At 32.2% G+C, this 20661-nt stretch overlaps 1 protein-coding gene across 2 annotated transcripts in view; it reads left to right on the top strand.

Annotated features, from left to right (window-relative positions):
• LOC106867600 (voltage-dependent calcium channel subunit alpha-2/delta-3) overlaps positions 1–20661 on the top strand; it is a 669388-nt gene that overhangs the window by 266974 nt on the left and 381753 nt on the right. Inside the window, exon 2 of one of the 2 annotated variants that reach the window (XM_089349471.1) lies at positions 830–906. Coding sequence is in view for 1 of the 2 variants with exons in the window: in XM_089349470.1 (XP_089205596.1) it covers positions 830–911 (82 nt within the window). In the remaining variant the exon portion in view is untranslated. Of the gene's footprint in view, positions 1–829; positions 912–20661 lie in introns of both variants that reach the window. The other variant, XM_089349470.1, reaches the window with a different exon arrangement.

Here is a 20661-nt window from a genome sequence, read left to right as displayed (position 1 = left end):
TCTGGCCATGGGAAAATATTACCTTACTTGAAAACAAGTAAGGGTTGACAACAGGAAAGGCATCCAGCTGTAGAAAATATACTTCAATTGAGTGTGTCTAGTACATGTGACTATGGTAAAGCAGATGCTAAAATAATTGTGATGACTATGATGCTATACATATCAGTGGTGGCATTGGATGAGAAACATCTGGTTCCATTAGAATTAGAATTTCACTATTAAATGATGTGTGTAGCTTCATTACACTACATATTTTGTTTAGAAAGTTATTCTAGATGATATAATGTGCTGAGCTGGCAGAATTGTTAACATGCCAGACAAAATGCTTAGTAGCATTTCGTCTGTCTTCACATTCTGGGTTGAAATTCTGCTGAAGCTGACTTTGCCTTTCATCCTTTGAGGGTCGATAAAATAAGCACCAGTTGAGGACTGGGATTGATGTAATCGATTTCTCCCCCCCCCCCCTCCCCCAAACTTGCTGGCCTTACATTAAAATTTGAAATCGATATTAGATAATATAATATATAAAACTATTGAATTGCAACAGTATGCAGACATGCCCAGTTATGATAATAGAATACAGAAGTGTTCTTATAAATCAAATTATATTTTGCTAATTAATGTTGCCAAAAAAAGAATAATAATGATTAATCAATGATTTTTTATTTTTTTTTAATTTCTTGTTTTGTTTTAGACATTTTAGACATATACATGTGTGATATTGTTAACAAAGTGTTATCTATTGCTGACATTGTATTTTTGTTAATTGCATTTGAATAATTTGTTTACTATATACTAGTTCTTATCATTTTTTTATTATTTTTTACAGAGTACAACACTGGGCTAAGGATCTGGGTGACAAATTGTACAGTTTTAGTAACAAAGTGACAATGTTGAATGATATAAGTAAGGTTGGTGCTTATTTGTTTAGTAACTAAAAATTTGTATAATTTCATTTTGTGTGTCTTTTTTTGTGGGGTGGGCACTGTTCATTTTCAGATTCAATAATTATTTATTCTTTTCAGTAGAAAGACTTTACAAACTTGGGGAAAAAGGAGAAAAAAATAACCAAACAAACAAAGAATATAAACTCAGTTTGTCTGCTATTTATCAACTGTATTTTCACAGAATGTGCTTAGCATTCCAATACATTTATTAAAGCATCTTAACCCATTCATTTGCATATTTCTGTTGAAATACACTGTCTTTATTACAATTAATTCATTAAATAATAAAACATTTATTGAAATATACTTGATATTATTAAGCTGGTGTTTTTAAAATAAATTTAGCATGAAATTTTGATGGAAAATTTTAATTTAGATCACTTTAACATGGGGAATCTGTATCAAAGATCTAGGGGGAATAGTAGGAGGGTTGATATCAAAATGGTCGATATTCTTCAGAAAGCTTCATCTTTATCACACAATATTCTTAGGGTAAATGACAAATATATATAAAGAATAAACATTGCATTCACTATAATTCTTTTAATATCTATATTTCAAAGGAGAAAAAAGAAACATTGTACATTTGTCCCATCTCACTTTATCATATTTTTTTTTTTTGTGTGTGTCTTCCTTGATAAAGCACAATATGTAATGGAAATTGTATCAATAATTTCATACAAATGTATAACACCAGAGTGATGGTGTAATGCTTATCAATACTACATGCTATCACACCTTGTGAAAAGCATGCTACAGAATTTTTGGAAAGATGGTGGATAATCATGTGAACTTCTGCCAAATCAGCTGCTAGCATATTGATGCCTAGGGAAGCAAAATGCTCAAGGTATGATGACTGTGAAGGGTATTCATCTGGTAGCACATTTCTAGACAGCTTCCAGTGGACTGATATTCTGGACAAGATGGAAACTCCACATTGGAGATGCAAATATTTTTAGATATGTAGAATCAAATACTGCCCTTTAAAAAAAAACAAAAAACTTGTTTTTAAAATTTCAAAGCGATTTCAGAGGCAGAATTCAAAGCATCCAACATTTTGTGGTAACTGTAAGGATTTTGTTTTTTTATTTTATAAGGAAATACATTAATAATGTATGAGTATAAGCTTGCAAGGATCCAAAAGTTAAGTTCTGCATCAGTTTTCTTTAAAACTTCTAGTCACTTCTATTGCAAGTAACATTTTTGTCGGATGAGCAACTGACAGTCTCAACAGGCTTTCTTTTCTATCTACTCTGTTATGTTTTGCGATTCATAAATATTTTATTCTTTGCTTTCAGTGATGTGGATACATTCAATTTCATGGATATTTTGATACTTACATCTTGACAGTTTTCAATGAATGGCATTGTAAATCCTTTTTACATGAACACTATGCTGTATAAAAAGATATTACCTCATTCACATTTGCAACAGCTGTTGTTGATATAAGAGCATGTGTCTCGAAAAATGAATGATAGCATTTGTATGGAGTTTTACATACATATGTGTGTGTGTGTGTGTATCAATGAATGCAAATTTGTTCGAACATATCACAGTAGTCTCAAAATTAATTGAAGCGTTTTCTAGTTGTTGTTTAGCCTTAAGATAGTCCTAATTGAACCAATGCATGATCAAAGGCAGCTCAGATATGCACATTCCTTTTTATTCAGTGTTTCTAAAACTACATTATTTTATGTGCCTTTTATGTTTTAAATTGGTAGGGTGAGTGATTTCAAGGAGATTTGGCAGTTATTTCTTGCAAGTTTAGTAATCATATTGAGACTCTGTCATTGGCTCATCTTTATAAAAAAAAAAGCAACATTAGTAGAGGACAAAAAAAATTGAGCCAATGACAGAGTCTCAATATGATTACTAAACTTGCAAGAAATAACTGCCAAATCTGGGCTTATAAGCATTAGGTCATAGATTTAGTTCCTGAACAAGGCATTCATTTCACATTATTCGAGTCTACTCAACTGAAAATGAGTACAAACCAGCTCCTGGTGCAGTTCTCTCTTTTTCTCTTTCTTTCTCTCTCTCCCTCTCTCTCTCTCTCTCTCTCTCTCTCTCTCTCTCTCTCTCTTCTCTCTCTCTCTCTCTTCTCTCTCTCTCTCTCTCTCTCTCTCTCTCTCTCTCTCTCTTTCTCTCTCTCTCTATCTCTCATTCTCAATGTTCCCCTGAGAGGAAGGTTCCAAGGGTGTTTGTGTCTACTCATGAGTACATGGTTAGTCCACATTACTCCATAAGTAGCATAGGGCCAGTTTCCTGGTTTCTCTGGTGTATATATTTCTCCCTAGATGGGACACCAATCTGTCACAGGATTATTCATTCCAGAGTGGAGTGGAGCAATGTGAAATGAAGTGTTTTGCTTAAGAACTCAATACATTGCCCCAGTTCAGGAATCAAAACCACTACCTTGAGTCCAGCACCCTAACATCTAAATCATGTACCTCTACTCATGAGAACATAGGCATTTAAAACAATAAATGAATGTACGATGTAGTGTGAAGAAAAAAAAAATACCTTCAAGATTCACCATTCTTGATAAACATTTCAACAACCCACGGTGTGCACCAGTCCAAACTGTGAAGGTAACTGACAAAAGACAATAAAACATTAATTACATGAAAACACCATTACCACTTGCTTAACTTCACTAGCATCACTCTAATGGTCACATTAAATATGGGCAGTTTTCTGCTGTACCCTATACAAATGGCAAGATCGTACTCTGTCGAGAATAATGGCTAAACTTTGTTGTAGTTTATGTTGTTGTATAAATATTTTTAGTAACTGATAGATTTTTTCCCATTAATATTCATATAAATCACAGTTTAATTTTTAATGATAATGAAACTTTTGATTGATGAATTTATTTGTTCACAAAACAAGCTACATAGTAATTACAAGCTATCATAGTCACTTTTCATCTTTGTAACAGTAAAAAATCATCCAGGCTCTCTTTCTCGTTCTCTCTTGCTCTCTTTCTCTATCTATCTATCTATCTATCTCTCACTCTCAAGATCCTATCCTAAACATTTGACCAGTTTTTTTAATCAAGAACCCCTTCAGAATATCCCACTAGTTCATAGTTTTCTACTAAACACTTTATAGTAATTATAACATATCAACACCTTCTAGTGCAGAAGCCAATAGGAAACCTAAGTATGGCTCTATGTAGTTTTTCAACCTGCCAGAAATAGAAACAAAAGCTCCCTCAGTTCATACCTTATCTCAACTGGGGTCCCTATGGTCCTTGAGGGTACATATAAGATTTTGTCTTTAAAGTCTATGCGAAATATATTGGTTACACTTCTACAATACACAAAATATTTTAACAATCTTTTTATACAGTCCATTATGATATTTAATTATAAAAATATAATAGAAGTTTTTAAACATTGAATCATTATGAGGGTCCATAGGATTTGAAAGGGTTCATAGGTTAAAAAATGGTTGAGAACCACTGTTCTAGTTATAAAATCATCATCTGTCTTCTGTGCTTGCATGGATTAGACATTTGATGGGATTAAGCAGGCTGAAGGAATGCGTTGTCTCCCAGTATCTGTTTTGGCATGGTTTCTATGGCTGGATGCCTTCCCTAAAACCAACCTCTTTTCTGAGTGCATGTCTGGTAAAAAATTTGAGATGGTCACGGATGGACCATTATTGTTCAGCATTAATCTTCGACTAAACAGAGATGATACATATAACCATTTAAATAATACCACACAGCTCTATAAGAATATAAATACGTATATATAGTACAAAACAATGAAAATATATTTGGTGGATAAAATTTTACTCATTTTTATATTGCCAAATTACTGTACTCACCAAGTTTTCTTTCTTTTTTTCTCTTTTAAGGAATTCCTTTAATATTCAAGTTTGGTTCTTCAACAGTATTTATTACTGTTTCAGTTTTGGTTTTTTTCTAGCTTGGAGCATCTTATGCTTGATCATGTAATTCCATTCTCTTTATTTACCGCATCACTCTCTATTCCATTTCATATAATATATTATTCCTTCCTCACATAGTATGTGGCTGCACAATCCATTCAGTCTTTCTTCCATCAATCTAAACATTTAAATTGAGTTGTCAGTTTTCCTGTAGAGCCAAATCCATGAAGCAAATCTGCTATCATGCTCCATTATCCTTCATCTGCACAGAAGTTTTGAAGCATGCTCTCTTTACATTGCTTCCAATTTACTCTAGTAGCCTTTCAATTTAGTAGTGAGCCACCATGATTTTCATTTTCATCTAATGTTCATATTGGCTATTTAGGTTATGAGATTTACTCCCAATGTAGTACCACAAGAATCAAAATAAAAATAAAAAAAGAAAGAATAAAAATTCATGCATTTAGCTTATTGCTTCTGGTAACCATGGTAACTAAATAATGTTTGCTGAATATCTAAGTTAATGAGTAAGGAAAGACTTTCTGAATCAGTTCAACTCAACAGTCACAAAATATAAAGAGGGAGAGAAAGAATTTAGCAAGAGAGCAAATAAAAACCATTCCTTAATTCCTGATAGACAGTTTCATGTCAATTGCAATATGTAATACGAAACCAAAGCCATGTGAAAAAGATTTTACCATTTCATGGTCATAGGTCTTTAGTTTCTCTCACAGAGATTAAAACTTCAATAAACTTTCTGCACACATGATAAGGCAATGTGCTGATGATAAAAAGACATCTATGAAATGGAAAGAATATAAGAGAGGGAAAGAAAAAAAGATAAAGGAGAGGAAAAAGTGAATGAAGGAAAATGAGAATGTTTTTCATCTCTTGTACAAAAGTTTAGATGTAATATAGATACATGTTTAAAAGTTGTGCAATATAATTTACTTTCTAGTTCTAGTTAGTTATCACATATTCAGATCAATATTTATTCTTTGGTTAGGTATACTGACACAAATAGAATAAGGTGGTTTTCTCCCATGGATACAGTCCAAGCTAGTCAGCAATTTCACATGTTTAACATATGAGAAATCTATAAAATAATATTTCTCAGTGTGTAACAGTCTTTTCAGTAATGTTCGGTTCTTTTCTTCAATATTACTCCATTAAATGCATCTTGGCTTCAGGATGTGTCTGAGAGAAAAAAAAAATGTAAAAAAACAAAAAAAAGAAGACTTCCATTGAGCACCCCATTTTTGCTTCAATATTTCTTTTACAGTATTTTAAAAATAGTTTTTCTTTTTAATCAACTAATATAAAAAAAAAGAATAACTATCCAGCAGTGACCAAACAGTCCTACGCTTTAATCTTTTCTCTTGCCTAAAGGAATCAATATAAACTCAAATACATATCTATAGAACTCCAGAAGAACCATGGTAGGATATGTTGAGAAGATTCCATCAAATAAAGAAAAATAATTGAGTATGCTAGCTTACAATATTTTTGGAAAAGAGTAAGTATAAGGGTTCAGAGCCTTAAAAGCTTCATTTCTTTTCAATGAACTGATTCTAAGTGGGGGGGATCTAAACCAATCTTTTATCTTTTACTTGTTTCAGTCATTAGACTGTAGCCATGCTGGAGCACCACCTTCAAGATTGTTTTAGTCAAATGAATCAACTCCAGTACTTATTTTTAAGTCTGGTACTTATTCTATCGGTGACTTTTACAGTGAGGTATACAAACCAACACCGGTTGTCAAGCAGTAGTGGAAAACAAACAGAAACACAAACACACACAAACACATGACAGGTTTCTTTCAGTTTCCATCTACCAAATCCATTCATAAAGCTTTGGTGAGCCCAAGGCTATAGTAGAAGACATTTGTATAAGGTACATTACAGTGGGACTGAACTTGGAACCATGTGATTAGGAAGCAAACTTCTTACCACACAGCCAGCTTATTTTTTTTCTTTACTTGTTGAGTATGGAGGAAGGGACACTGGTTATACTGTTTCAGGTGCTGAGTCTGATGAGCTTAATGTCATTAATGTTTTCTTTAAACTGTGGCAGATCAACACCTATAGAAAAGATATGAGCAGGGAAGGAATATCAGAAGACTGATATTCTGAGGAGAAAGGACTAAGTATAATGGTTAGTGATGGTGGAAGTAGGGCACAAGGGGTTTGGTTGCATTAGGGAAAGACAAGTGGGTTGGGGGATGCCTGGGTGGTGGAGTATGAGACTATACAGCTCAAATAAACAGGGGCCATTTTGGTAGCTATAGAAAAGGCAGAGAGAAGAGACAGCATGCTTGTAGGCTTGATGCTGGGGCATGTCTGTAAGTGATCGAATACCAATTAGTCAAGTGGCCCTTTTCTTGATGTGGTCCAGAATGAGTATGTCTAGTGACAGCACCAGTGTGAAAGCATTACTCCATTGTAGGCCTCACTCTAGCTTTGTAGAGAATTAGGTATTGGGGCCACATCCAAGTCTATAGAATGGGGTCCTAGCAATGCTAAGGATGTGCTTTCTCACAGAGAAATCATCATACACCTTTTTTTTTCATTTCATTAGCCCCATAGCGATTTACTTCCAGAGCCCTTAATAACAACATTGTATTTCTTTCTAACCCAGAACTGCATTCTTCAGAAAGTATTATTTTCTTGTTTTTCCTCCAGCTACTAAATAGTAAGAGTCCAAATTAAATAATAAATGTCCTAGCCTCAGCTGTCCTTACTTTCCCAGTCAAAGACAGCCTAAATATATGAGCACCACTGCATCCGCTTCCTCCTTCTCTTCCTTTTCTTCCTATTCCCCTCCTCCTCTCTCTCCTTCATCTCCAAACTAATAATTTCTAACTTAGGCACAAAGCCATGATTAATTACATCAACCCCAGTGTTTGATTGGTAATTACTTTATCGACTGTTGAAAGATGAAAAGCTAAGTCTATCTTGTTAGCATTTGAACCCTGAATATCCCCAAGCATTTTGTCTGATGTTCTATCAATTTTTTTTGTTTTGTTTTCAATTTTAGCAATGGACTTTTTGTAATGATGATCCTTTTTATTTCAAGATCTCTTATTATTTGCCCTATGACAGGCTTTTGACATTAAAAGATACATTTTCTGAACAGAATGTGTTACCACTACACTTACTTCAAATCTTTTAGAGACAGACTTGCTTGTATCAAAGCAGGTGTAAATGCATGGGTGTTTGTGCTTATAAAGACAGAATATATACAGAAGCACACACACAGTTAAACCAATAAATACGTACATCTCCAAACCTGACGTCCCACAAGTAAGGCAATATTTAATATTACTAAATTAAATGTTGTTTTCCCAATATATATACATAACTATAAAACACATACATGCACACATATTTATATATTTTCTCTCCTATGTCACTGGCTATTGTGCATTTGATATCTTCTTGGAATATCCACTGGTAAGTGTTCTTGGGCAGGTACTTTTCCCATTTTTGTATGTGTGTGTGTGATTGTATGTGTGTGTGTGTGTGTGTGTGTGTGTGTATACATGCATATATATACACTTGTTTTATCTGCATTTGAAAGCAAGACTTAGAATTTAACACAAATAGTGTCAAAAAGAATATAATTGAGTTCTTAGACAAAATTATTTCAAAAATCTTAACTACAATGAAAGTACTTGTATATGAAAATTATATTTATGCACTAATAATAAACTGTATGTAAGACACGTGTTAAAACTAAATTTCCAGAAAGGAATAATTGCTTCTTGAATGATTTTCCTATGCTCAAAGTAAATGAATATGATCAATAAAAATATTTCTGTTGCATTGGTTACCATTTGTTGAACTATGGCAACTAATCAAGACTTCTTATTTTTAAATACATTCCTCAAATCTGAGAGAAAATATGCAATCTTCATTTACAATTTCATTGAATCTTATTTAATTCTCTTTCAATATTTGTCTTTTCTCTTTCTTCCAAGAGATTTCTATTATTTTATATTCTATCCCTTACCATCACTTTCTTCTGTCTCTCTGCCACCTTATCAATCTGTTTATTTCTGTCTGTCTACCTGTCTCTCTTTCTGTATGTATAATATATACATGCCTCCAGATGACTTCAGAATCTCATGCGACTCTTCTGAATGGTCTCCTTGTTTAAGTTGGTGAATTCTGCCATCATCCTTGCCTTCAGTTCCTCTTTGATGTTAAAATGAGATTTGTTGGTCTCTCACTCAACCGCAAACCACACATAATAATCAAGGAAGTTGCAGCTTGGGGAGTTAGGTAGCCAGATGTTAGAGTAGATGTGGTCGCAGAAATTGTTTCACAGCCATGACTGGGTTCTCTTGCTTGTATAGCAAGGTTCAGAGTCCTGTTGCCAGACATGGTCTTCCAGCAACCACCGTCTTGACCCAGAGCAGCACTACCTCCTCCAGGCACTTGATGTAGGACTCCATGTTGAGTCTGAGGCAATGTGGGAAGAAGAATGGAGGCATAATGTCACCATCACTAGTTGTCACTCCAAACTGCATGATGTTGACTGGATGTTTGATTTCCCATTACTCTCAGTACATGTCCTCTGATCGACACCCAAACACTCTGAAATGTTCATATTGGAGCTTCTGGCATGAATGCAAAACATGTCATTTCCAAATTTCTTGCTGAGTAAATTGTGTCATGGTGCTGTTTCTCTCACAGACAGTGCCCAACTGACCCTACTATACTATGTAGTTGACAAAATCAAAACCAAATAATGTGCATGTGTGAAATTAAAAATGTAAAATGGTGACAATTTACCCATAAGCCTCTGTATGTACACAACACACACACACACACACACACACACACACATATATACATGTATATATACATATATGTATACATACATATGTATACACATGTACATGCATATGTGCTCACATACACACACATATACACACATACATATTTTCATAATTTATATTAAACACATCTTCATGTTGATTTTGGTTTTATGCATTGTCTTTTCTTCTCTTTCTTCCACATTTCCTCTTCTTTTTCCTCTTTCTCATATACATTCCATTTTCTCCATCTTGACTGTCTCTGTGTATCTTTTATTCATATCTAATCAATATAAAACTAATCATTCTCACAACCTATTATAGTACTCTCAAGGAAAATACAAGCATTGACCAGACCTTTCTTTTAATCTACATATTTGAACAACTTGTAATAAGTATATCATGGGGGAAAACACAAACAGATGTTTGTACGTGAAGACACAGCACAAATATATATGCATACTGTCTGTTTGTCTCTCTCCCTCTCTCTCTCTCTCTCTCTCTCTCTCTCTCTCTTTCTGTCTTTTTCTCTCTCTGTATTTCACTCTCTCTCTCTCTCTTTCATTGATTGTCTATATGTATGTAGGTAGAGAGAGTACATACATACATACATACATACATACATACATACATACATACATACATAGACACATACATACAGACTGGCTGTCCACTTGCAACTGAGGAAAACCATCACTGACCATTGTCCATGCAAAATGTTGGCAGTGGTCATGCATAAGGTTACTGCACCTACAGTTAGCATCACCTGAGTTCATGCATGCAACTTCCAAACTTGCTATGGTGCCTTCCTACTTGACTGAGCAACAGCCTAAAATTTTAGATCCAATAAGATTTGCACAATGCCTCACAGGCCCTCTCCACCCTATTGACACAATCCAGAGACAAGCCAGAACAAGATATCCAGTGTCAATATGGGTTGCAGACTCAGGAATGTGGGAGCATCATGACCACATGTGCAAGCAAAAGATCCCAAAAATGTTCAATGATATTCACTACATATCTGGTTTTATACAGAGTGACCTTCTCTTTAAAACGTGTTAACAAAAGTTAAGGGGTGCCTCACTTCCAGTTGTCTTCCAGCATACCAAACAACAGCCCAGAATTTTTGAGGAATCTTGCTATTTCTAGATAGTTGTTGAACTAACACTAACTTCATCCATCCTTTTGACAGGTCTGGTTTTCAGTCCTGCTGGGTTTCAAGCAAGCCTAGTTGGGGTGCCAGTTTATTACTATTATCAGAGAATGTAGATATGTATTTTAATACTTTTGTGATAACCAGTACTTAACACAACAAAGCTCATACAAAGCTTTACATTTTACTTTTGACAATATTTTTCTAAAAAAGTGAAACCAGCCAAGTGAATAAACATCTTTAAAATTACAAACCTTCTTTCATATTTATTTACACATGTGCTGTACCTTACAACTTAGATGAATATGGTACTTCAGTTGAGGCACCAGAATTTTGTACGGTATTATCCATACAACTTCAAAATAAGGTGATTAAAATCAAAATAAGCAGCAAGGATATCCAGAGGTAATGTAGTACGATCATTTCACGGAACTCCATTTAATTGAACGATGCAACCATTGCATCAATTCAAATGCAGAGCAATCTTCAGCTGCACAAAGACATAGAATTTAATTAAAACAGATGGACACATTAGTATAACTTTACTTAAGATCTCCAAGAAGTTGAGGCGATAGACAAAGGATATGCTGTCTTCACTTCAGCTTATATATGTTTATGTATATATATATATATATATGTTTATGTATATATATATATATATATATATATATATATATATATATATATATATATATATATATATATATATATATATATATATATATATATATATATATATATATATATATATATATATATATATATATATATATATATATATACTACAAGCACACTAAGCAAGGATAAAATAAACCTGTGTACATCTATATTTAACATTCTCATGTGCATTCAGATATGGAAAGATATTCCCTGTGGAAATTATCTCAGAGAATACATTATCATCATAGACTATGAGTGTAAAAAATTGAGCTGGAATGCAGATGATATCATTGGACTGCAAGACACATGTTTCAGCATAACTGCACTTCATCAGTTACAGTTATAGCCTAGTAAGAACTGCCGTTCCCATATATAAACAGTTTGTTGTTGTATGCAAATCTTAGTCAAGCTCAGTTTATTTTTGCACGCATAAGTTATAAGAATATCTTCTTCAAGACAATATGCATGTGTTATGTACATTATATTTAATGTGTGTGTGTGTGTGTGTGTGTGTGTGTGTGTGCATGTGTGTATGTGGAGGGAGTGATGTGTGGGTGTGTTATATTATATACATCACATTACCATTTGCCCTTTACTTACAGTAAGAGTGAAGAGAGAGAGAGAGAGAGAGAGAGAGAGAGAGAGAGAGAGAGAGGCCTTTTGATACCTGCAGAAGTCAAAGATCTCTGAACTTCCCCATTACACCAGTCTTACTTGCTACTAAGATTTTGGAACAAACATCATGACTGCTAACTAGGTCACCTACATAATAAAAGCTATCTACTACTTCTTCACAGCATGTTAAGCATTTGAAAGAATCTATTTCACATGTACTCTTAATGCTAACAGCCCCTGTGCACCTGCTACATAAAAAGGCTTCATTCCTTGAGATCCCACAACACTATTTCTGCATCTAAAATTTGCCACCAAGCAATTTCTACTTATTTCTTTTGTACTTAACAAGTACGTATATACATATATATATATATATATATATATATATATATATATATATATATGCACAGGTAGGTTGTGCATTTAAGAAGCATGCTTTCCAAGTACATGGTTTCAGTTTCAGTCCTATTGTGTAGCACCTAGGTAAACATTTTCTTTTATAGACCCAGGCTGATGAGAGCCTTGTCGTAGATGGAAAGTGAAAGAACCCCATTGTACATATATTTTTCTCTCTCTCTATCAATCTATCTATCTATCTATATTTATATATTTATATAGGTATATATATATTTGTATGTATATGTATGTATATATGTATATGCATGTATATATGAATATACAAATATACTTACTTATAAATGCAATATATGTATACACACACACACACATGCACACACACAAATATAAGCTTACAGTCTTGCTATTGATATGTTTGTACATTATCTTACATATAATTATACACGCACCTACATATGTATACATACATACACACATAAATATGTGTTTATTGATTTGCTTATTCTTCCTCAAAAATTGCTGTAATTCTGACTCTGTAAATTGTATTTGGAAATTTTGCTCCTAACTCACCTCCACATCCACACACACACACACACACACAAGTAGATTCTCTGAAATTCTTTTCTCTATCCAATTGATTATCTCTTTCTTTCATTTCTTTCCCTTCTGTCTTTACCCCCAGCTCTTTTATTATATTAGTTTCTGCTGTCGACAGCCATAAGTATATTCCCTCAGTGTTTCAGGCTCCATTAGTGGCATCTTTTTAGCAATGAAACTTTTGATAAGATTTTGCTCTTTCCCTTTTATATGAATCACATTTATGCTGCTATCATTTCATCTAATTCTCTCTTATCATATAATCAGTTTTTCTTTCTGCTTCTACCTACTTGTATCCTTATTTCTGCTTTTTTTTTTACCCTCCTCTTTAGTCAGCTGTCTAGAATAAATTGAAATGTTTATCACATTACATCTTTTGTTATCTCCCCCACTTACTCTTACTTTCTTTCACCTTATCTAATCAACTATCTGTCTACCTACATATTTATCTATTCATCAATATAGCCATCTAAATATATCTCACATCACACACCTTTCTCCATACTGTACAAGTTGGGCTGATTTGTCAAACTCCATTTGCATGCCATCTTGTGGTCTTGGTAAAGCTGTATCATTAGATATTTATACTTTTGGCTAACAACTTTATTATAGTGAGTATTTAGTATTTATTTTCTTGAAGTGTTGAAAGTTTAAATATGTATATATTTTGTTAGGGTTTGAAGTTATTAACTTATGAATTATAAGTCCAGTGCCTAAACAACTCTGCCACAACTTGCTTTTTATTTGTGTTTGTGTGTGTGCTAAATTATGTATAATCGATGCATGCATTGCTGTATGCATAAGAGGATGATTCAACCTTCCAGCTAACTGCACAGTAACTTGGACAAATTTTCTTCAACTATAGTATCAAGCTGACCAATTTTGAGTGAATGAAATTGGTAAATGAAACTCATTCATGATATATATACATGCTAGTATGCTACATTTACCAAAATGTATTGTTATAGAGATGAGCAAAACAGCTAGTAAAAACGAAGTACTTTTCACCTGAGGAGACACATCTGCACCTAGGATGCATGACAATTGTTTGGGCTGCATCTCACGTATAAGGTACCGGTGCATGATAGGTCAAATTGGTTATAGTGGTTCTTAATAAAGAGTCTTGTGTATTCCATTTTCTATCTCGCAATATATATATATATATATATATATATATATACACACACACACACACACACACACACACACACACACACACACACACACACACACGCACACACACACACACACACACACACACACACACACACACACACACATACACACAAGTTATTGAAGATGATGATGAACAGTTGTATGGTTTGAACTAAGCTTTATTGCCAATTCTTCAACTGATAATGCAGGATTTTCTTCAAGTAATGCCTCAAGGAGCTTATCATCAAACTCAACTGGACGTCCTGTTCAATCTTCATCTTCAAGGCTGAAATCTCCACTTCTGAATTTTGTAAACCATCTTCTGCAAGTTCTTTCATTCAAGCATTCTTTCCCATAAACTGAATGTATGTTTCAAGTCGCTTTGGCTGCAGAGTTTGCTTTTTATGGACTTATGAAGCATTATGTGCCTTAAATGCTTTTTGAATACTTTCATGTTAGAAAGGGCTTTAATCAAAGAAATTTTAATCCTATTATTCTGTAAAATAATATTTAATTAGTTTAAATATACACAAATGCATAACAATGCATAACAATTTTAAATTCCATTAGACATTCTAAAATACTATTAAATTTTATTCAATTTTAAAAACGGTAAAATTGGACAGAACTTATGGGATGACCTGATATATGTATGTATGTATTTGTATGCATGTATGTATGTATGTGTATGCATGTGTTTGTGTGTGTTAGTTGATATATTTGTTTACATTGGGCTAAAACCAATGCTACGTTTTCCAAAATGTATTGTTATAGAGATGAGTCAAACAGCTAGTAAAAACGAAGTGTTTTTCACCTGAGGAGACACATCTGCACCAAGGATGCATGACAATTGTTTGTGCAGCATCTCACCTATAAGGCGTCGGTGCATGATGGGTCAAAACAATCATAGCGGTTCTGAATATTGAGTCTCAATGGATTCCATTTTCTATCTTGCAGATTATATATGCACATACACACACATACACACACACACACACACACACACACACACACACACACGCTCATACATAGGAAGGTGGATGTTAAACGATGATGATGATGATGATGATGATGATCCAATATGTCTAAACTTACAACACTTAGATCTTTGGATCTTACAATTACATATTGATATATATGTGTGTGTGAGCATTCTTTGTGTTATGGTTCTTTATGTACACTAACCTAGCAGATCAACAAATAGGATAGATGCATTTAGTGCTAGCCTAAAATAAGTACTGAAAAATGATGTGATCACTTAAATTGTTGCTTCAGCATGGCTGAAAAGGAGTAAGATAATTATGATAAGTTGCATTTTCATAAATGTGAATGCTTATACATCTATAACTGATACTGACTTATTATATTTTATGCTGTCATAGCCTCCTCATATCATATCTTCCAATTTATTATTACTTCTATACTATACATATATCATTTTGAAAAATAAATATTTCTGTACTTTTTATTTCTGATAATTATTATCCTTTATTCTTCTGTCTTTAGATATCTGACAGGTTGCCAATTCTTGGTTCTAAAATAGTCAACTTATAGATTGAATATGTTTTACAATGTAAGAATAATGTTTCTAATTATATTATGCTGAATAGAGTGAATATATATTAATCAATATGCTTTTAGAAATACATTCTAGTTTGTTTTTGGTTTTGGTTTGTGTGTGTGCGTGTGTGTGTACGTACCTGATATCTTATATTTTATCTATTGCAATCTTAGAGTCTCTCGTTGAAGAAATTACTGAGTTGATGTATTAGTGTTCAACTTTATATTGATTTTCATTTGCATTTACCTTTCAAAAATCAGCTTTAAGAATTATGCCTGCATGATGCTATATTCAAAGTGTCTTATGTAAGCTGAACAATTGACCGTCATGATGGCACCAAACAAAGTTGAAATTAGGCATCAGTGAATGAAATAGAAAATAAGTAATGAAAATGATATTTGAATGTATGTATTACTGAAGGAATGAATTTATTTAACAAATCTAATAGCTACTATCACTGCCATAATGATTAACTATGTGAATTTATATATGTATGAAAGTATATATTTCTTACTGTGTTTGTGTCTGTGTGTTTTTCTGAATGAATAGATGAGGAAATATAGGAATATACCTAGGCTTATGAGTGAGTTATGTTGAAGAATGAACTGTACTGCTTGTGGTATACGATATATATTTTGAATTTAATATGAAGAAATAAACTAAAGGATATTTGATATTTGTTAAGATATTGAAATGTGCACAGTGGAAATTTACTCTTAATTATAAAAAAAAATATGCATTTAGATTTCATGAGTACAAGTACTTGTATGAAAATACTAAGAACAATATCGATAACATTAAATATCTAATGATAAGTAAAATTGCCATAATAATGTATTAACTACTGAGATAATCTTCTGAAATTTCTCACTAAGAAGCTTTGATTTTTTTTTTAATTCTGAAAGAAAAAAATTTAGTTCTCGTCTTAAGTAATATGTTTTTCATAATATTGCAAAGTTATTCTGAAAATTGCTCCCAACATTGCTTTCTCTCAAAGTGTTCTTATTTACTTACAAGTGATGACTTTTTACCAAAATAATGTTATATGCTGTTCTTTAAGATAATTGCCACATTTTTTTAAAATTTTAGCCTCCCAAAATGTTATTAACAATTCTGAATAAATATTTTCCATTTGTTTTACCTATATAATGGCATATTTTACTCCTCTTCAAAATTGCATAGCATACTCATTCTCTTCTTCCGTTCTTTCAATTTCCTTCTTTCCATTTCTTCCATCTGTCTCTACCATTCTTTATCTATCTATGAATCTATCCACTTATATTTCTATCTATCTGGCAGTCTGTCTGTCTATCTATGTCTCTCTTTTTGTCTCCATGTATTACAAATATTTCTATTAAGGTAAAGAAAAAAGAAAAGAAATTGTCCCATGCTTAGTTGAATGAAAGCTTATAAAACCAGAAATCTTTGAAGTACACTTGCAGCGCAAATATATTAGTTTCATCTGGCAAGGCAAGCATTAAACTACATTCAGTTTCCTTGTTAAGGGGTAGCTGTTTAATTTTTATCTTGTAGCTGCAGATTTGTCCTTTTGGAAATACCTTATTTGCTAAAGAACAGCATCTCTTAGTTTTAAGCAATCTGGTTGATAACTGGTTGATCTTTTACTTATGCAATTCACAGCTATTCACTGTAAAAGTAAAAATTAAAAAAAGAAATTTTCTAAATGTCCTTATATGAAACTGAATATGTGAGTGATTTCAAATGTGCATGAATACAAGCATGTAATTGTGCTTTTGTACATATTCATACATCTGCGCACACACACACACACACACACACACACACACACACACACACAAACATACACACACACACACACGCACATTTACGTATATGTATATGTACATATGTACCTGTTTGTGTATGTATATATACATATATATATACATATATGTTTATATACACATATGTATACATATATATGTATATATATATATATATATATATATGTATATATATATATATATATATATATATATATATATATATATATATATATAATGTAGGTATATGTATGTATATTTGTATATACACACATACATATATATATACACACACATACATATATATATACACACACAAATATATGATTGCTAAAGCCATGGTTAGATGAAACCATGCTCAGTTTGAAAACTCATTGGTTATGTTTACATGTCAGTTTACTTTAATCAAGTTTAAAGTTTATGATAAAAAAAAAATTATAAAGACGATATCAAACCTGTAAAATATGGAAATAAAGATGCTCTTGTCCTACTGATGAAAATACCTCCTGAATGAAGTCACAGAGTAAACCAATTAAAGTGCCCTGTGCAAAGAGTCGTTAAGCTGTTCTAGCCATACTTCCAAATGACTGGCTTAGCAACTTCATTGCATGGAGTTCTTCCTTTGGTGCTGACACCACCCACAAGACAGATGCTGTGCACAATGTTACGGAACGGATCTCCATCTGACTCTCTCATAGTGTATTCAAGGATTCCAGAAATTATTTGTAATCAGAATGTAAGCAACGAAAGCAAAAAGAATAAAAGATTTATATAATTTATCCTTATGGTGTTAATTTTCTTTGTTAATTTGTGAAATAGTTTTTCCTATTTTTGTAATAGTGACGTGCATTTGATAAATTCAGAAAAAAGCATATAGGATATTTTTTTCATTTTCCTTTTTAGTGAAAAAATATGTTAAAACAGCAGAACACTTAAATGAAATTGTGAAATCCATACCAATATTTTATGGACATCTCCGCTATACCTTAATTCTAATAAGGCATTGACTGAAACAAAAATTCATTTTAGAGTGAAATATAATAGATAAAACAATAAAATGCAATTCTTTGTTTTAACTGTTTAAATTTGTAATTGTTGTGATTAAAAAAACAAAAGCAAAGCAAAAGCAATTATTAAAAACAGGCTACTGTGAAGGAATGTTGCTACTTCTTCGATTCCTGTGTCTTCTGAAAATTTTGCTTAATATTTTCTGAGGATAGCGAAAATATTAAAGCAAATTTAATATTTTGTTTAATATTAAATTTGGTTTTAATATTGCTTAATTGAATTTTCAGAACTGTTTGTTAATATTTTGTTAACGAAGTAATCAAAGAACACCTGGAGCTTCTTTGTCATCAATTTTAGCAAAGCCAAATGACAAATAATTACAATCATATTCATATTTAATTTTTTTATAGATATCTGCAAAGAACTGAAAGATGCAGATTTTACGTGTGAATTAATTGAACAAGAAGTTGATGCTTGCTTCAATCTCTGTGTCTTCTACTGAGACTATGGCTTGCTTCACTAGTTTCTTTCTGCATTTTTAGTAACTCCAGTTTTCTTTAACAAACTGTTTTGAATTTTTTTAATTGAAATAAAATTTACTGAAATGTATCATAAAAAAAAAATCACCAGATTTATAAAGACACACAAACAGCAATACAACAAAGACATTAAAAGCAAAATGATAGCAGTGCAGTTTTTTTACAATGTTCTAATGAGGTCATGCATGCATTGAACTGATGGTGGCACTTTGCATAAGTTAACTTATTACTTTGAAAAAGCTGATTGAATAGCATTCATTTATAATTGTACTTTATTAAATTTTCTTAAAAAAATACCTTCCCTCATTGAATCCCAGGAATTTATTGCAGAACCCACTTTTGAAAATAGTGTTTTGGAAGATTTATGAAGAAGTTGTTTATGCTGTTTGAATTAAATGTTATTCAGTAATGAATAGTCAAGTCTGCTGATTCATTTTAATTGGAAAATAATTACTAAATCAAAAAAGATCACTGGAAAACCAATGATCTTTTGGACTGGCCACCATAAAAGATTAATGCTGAAATTTCTTATGGACTGTTGCACTCATCTGGAGTTAAATTGCTACAAATTTAGAGTTTTGGTTCTATGGTTTTATTCCACCCCAGCTCATTTAACCTTTGTGCTTTTTGAGGTTGATAAAGTATGCAAGACCAGCTGAAATTGTATTTGGGTTAGAACTTTCAGATTTTATACATTACTGTGATAGCTGAGTAACTTAGGAGTTCAGCCTGAAATTCTGTCTAGGCTGGAGGTTAGGAATCATAACATTTGAAAAGGATTAAAAATAAAATAGAGCATGATAACATTTGAACCACAAACTTCTTGTCCTAAAGTTGTTATTGGCAATTCTTGATACAAAGAATTTTAATTATATGCCCACAGAACCACATCAAAGAGTTAAGAGACTTTTAAGAATGTAAATTCTCATTTTGTGAAATTCTTCCATTATATAAAAATTTGCTTTCTTTTTAATAACTATTTGGCATGGTTCTGACTTGATATTAAATTGAAATCTAGTTTGTTTTTTTTAAAATTAAATTCTGATTTCTTGAATGTGTTCTGCCTTATTGAATGTATTTTGTCATCTACATTTTTAATAACAAATGTATTATTATTTCACAGGTTAAATTTGAATGTGTTTGTTTTTCAATATATCATTCTATTTTATTCTGCTTCATTTATAAGTTCTAAAAAGACTTTTAAAAAGCAAAATCAGAATATGTTTTCGTTTTGTTTGTATGGTATTGTTGACTCTATATTCCACAATGGAATGTAGGCATTTTTCACTGAAAACAATAGCATTTGTCATTTTATACTTGCATATTTTTTGAGTATATTCTTTTTTAAATGTACATTTACTATAATTGTTATCACTGTTTGTAAAGTGCAATAGAAAATATTATTTTCTATTGGAAAAACATTTAGAAAATACTTTTAAAAGCCAAGTCTAAATATTGATTTTTGTCAAAGTAATTAATATTCTGGTGTAAGTGATGGGGCATATTCTATATTAGCCAGGGATCAGTTATATTTTTAAACAAGCAGCTCAGACAATTTTCAGTGGA

This window comes from Octopus bimaculoides, chromosome 3, assembly GCF_046866305.1.
Source record: "Octopus bimaculoides isolate indiv1 chromosome 3, ASM4686630v1, whole genome shotgun sequence".
In the NCBI taxonomy this organism is placed as follows: Eukaryota; Metazoa; Mollusca; class Cephalopoda; order Octopoda; family Octopodidae; genus Octopus; species Octopus bimaculoides.
Note: the sequence above shows the minus strand (reverse complement) of the source record. Positions and strands in the feature narration are given on the sequence as shown.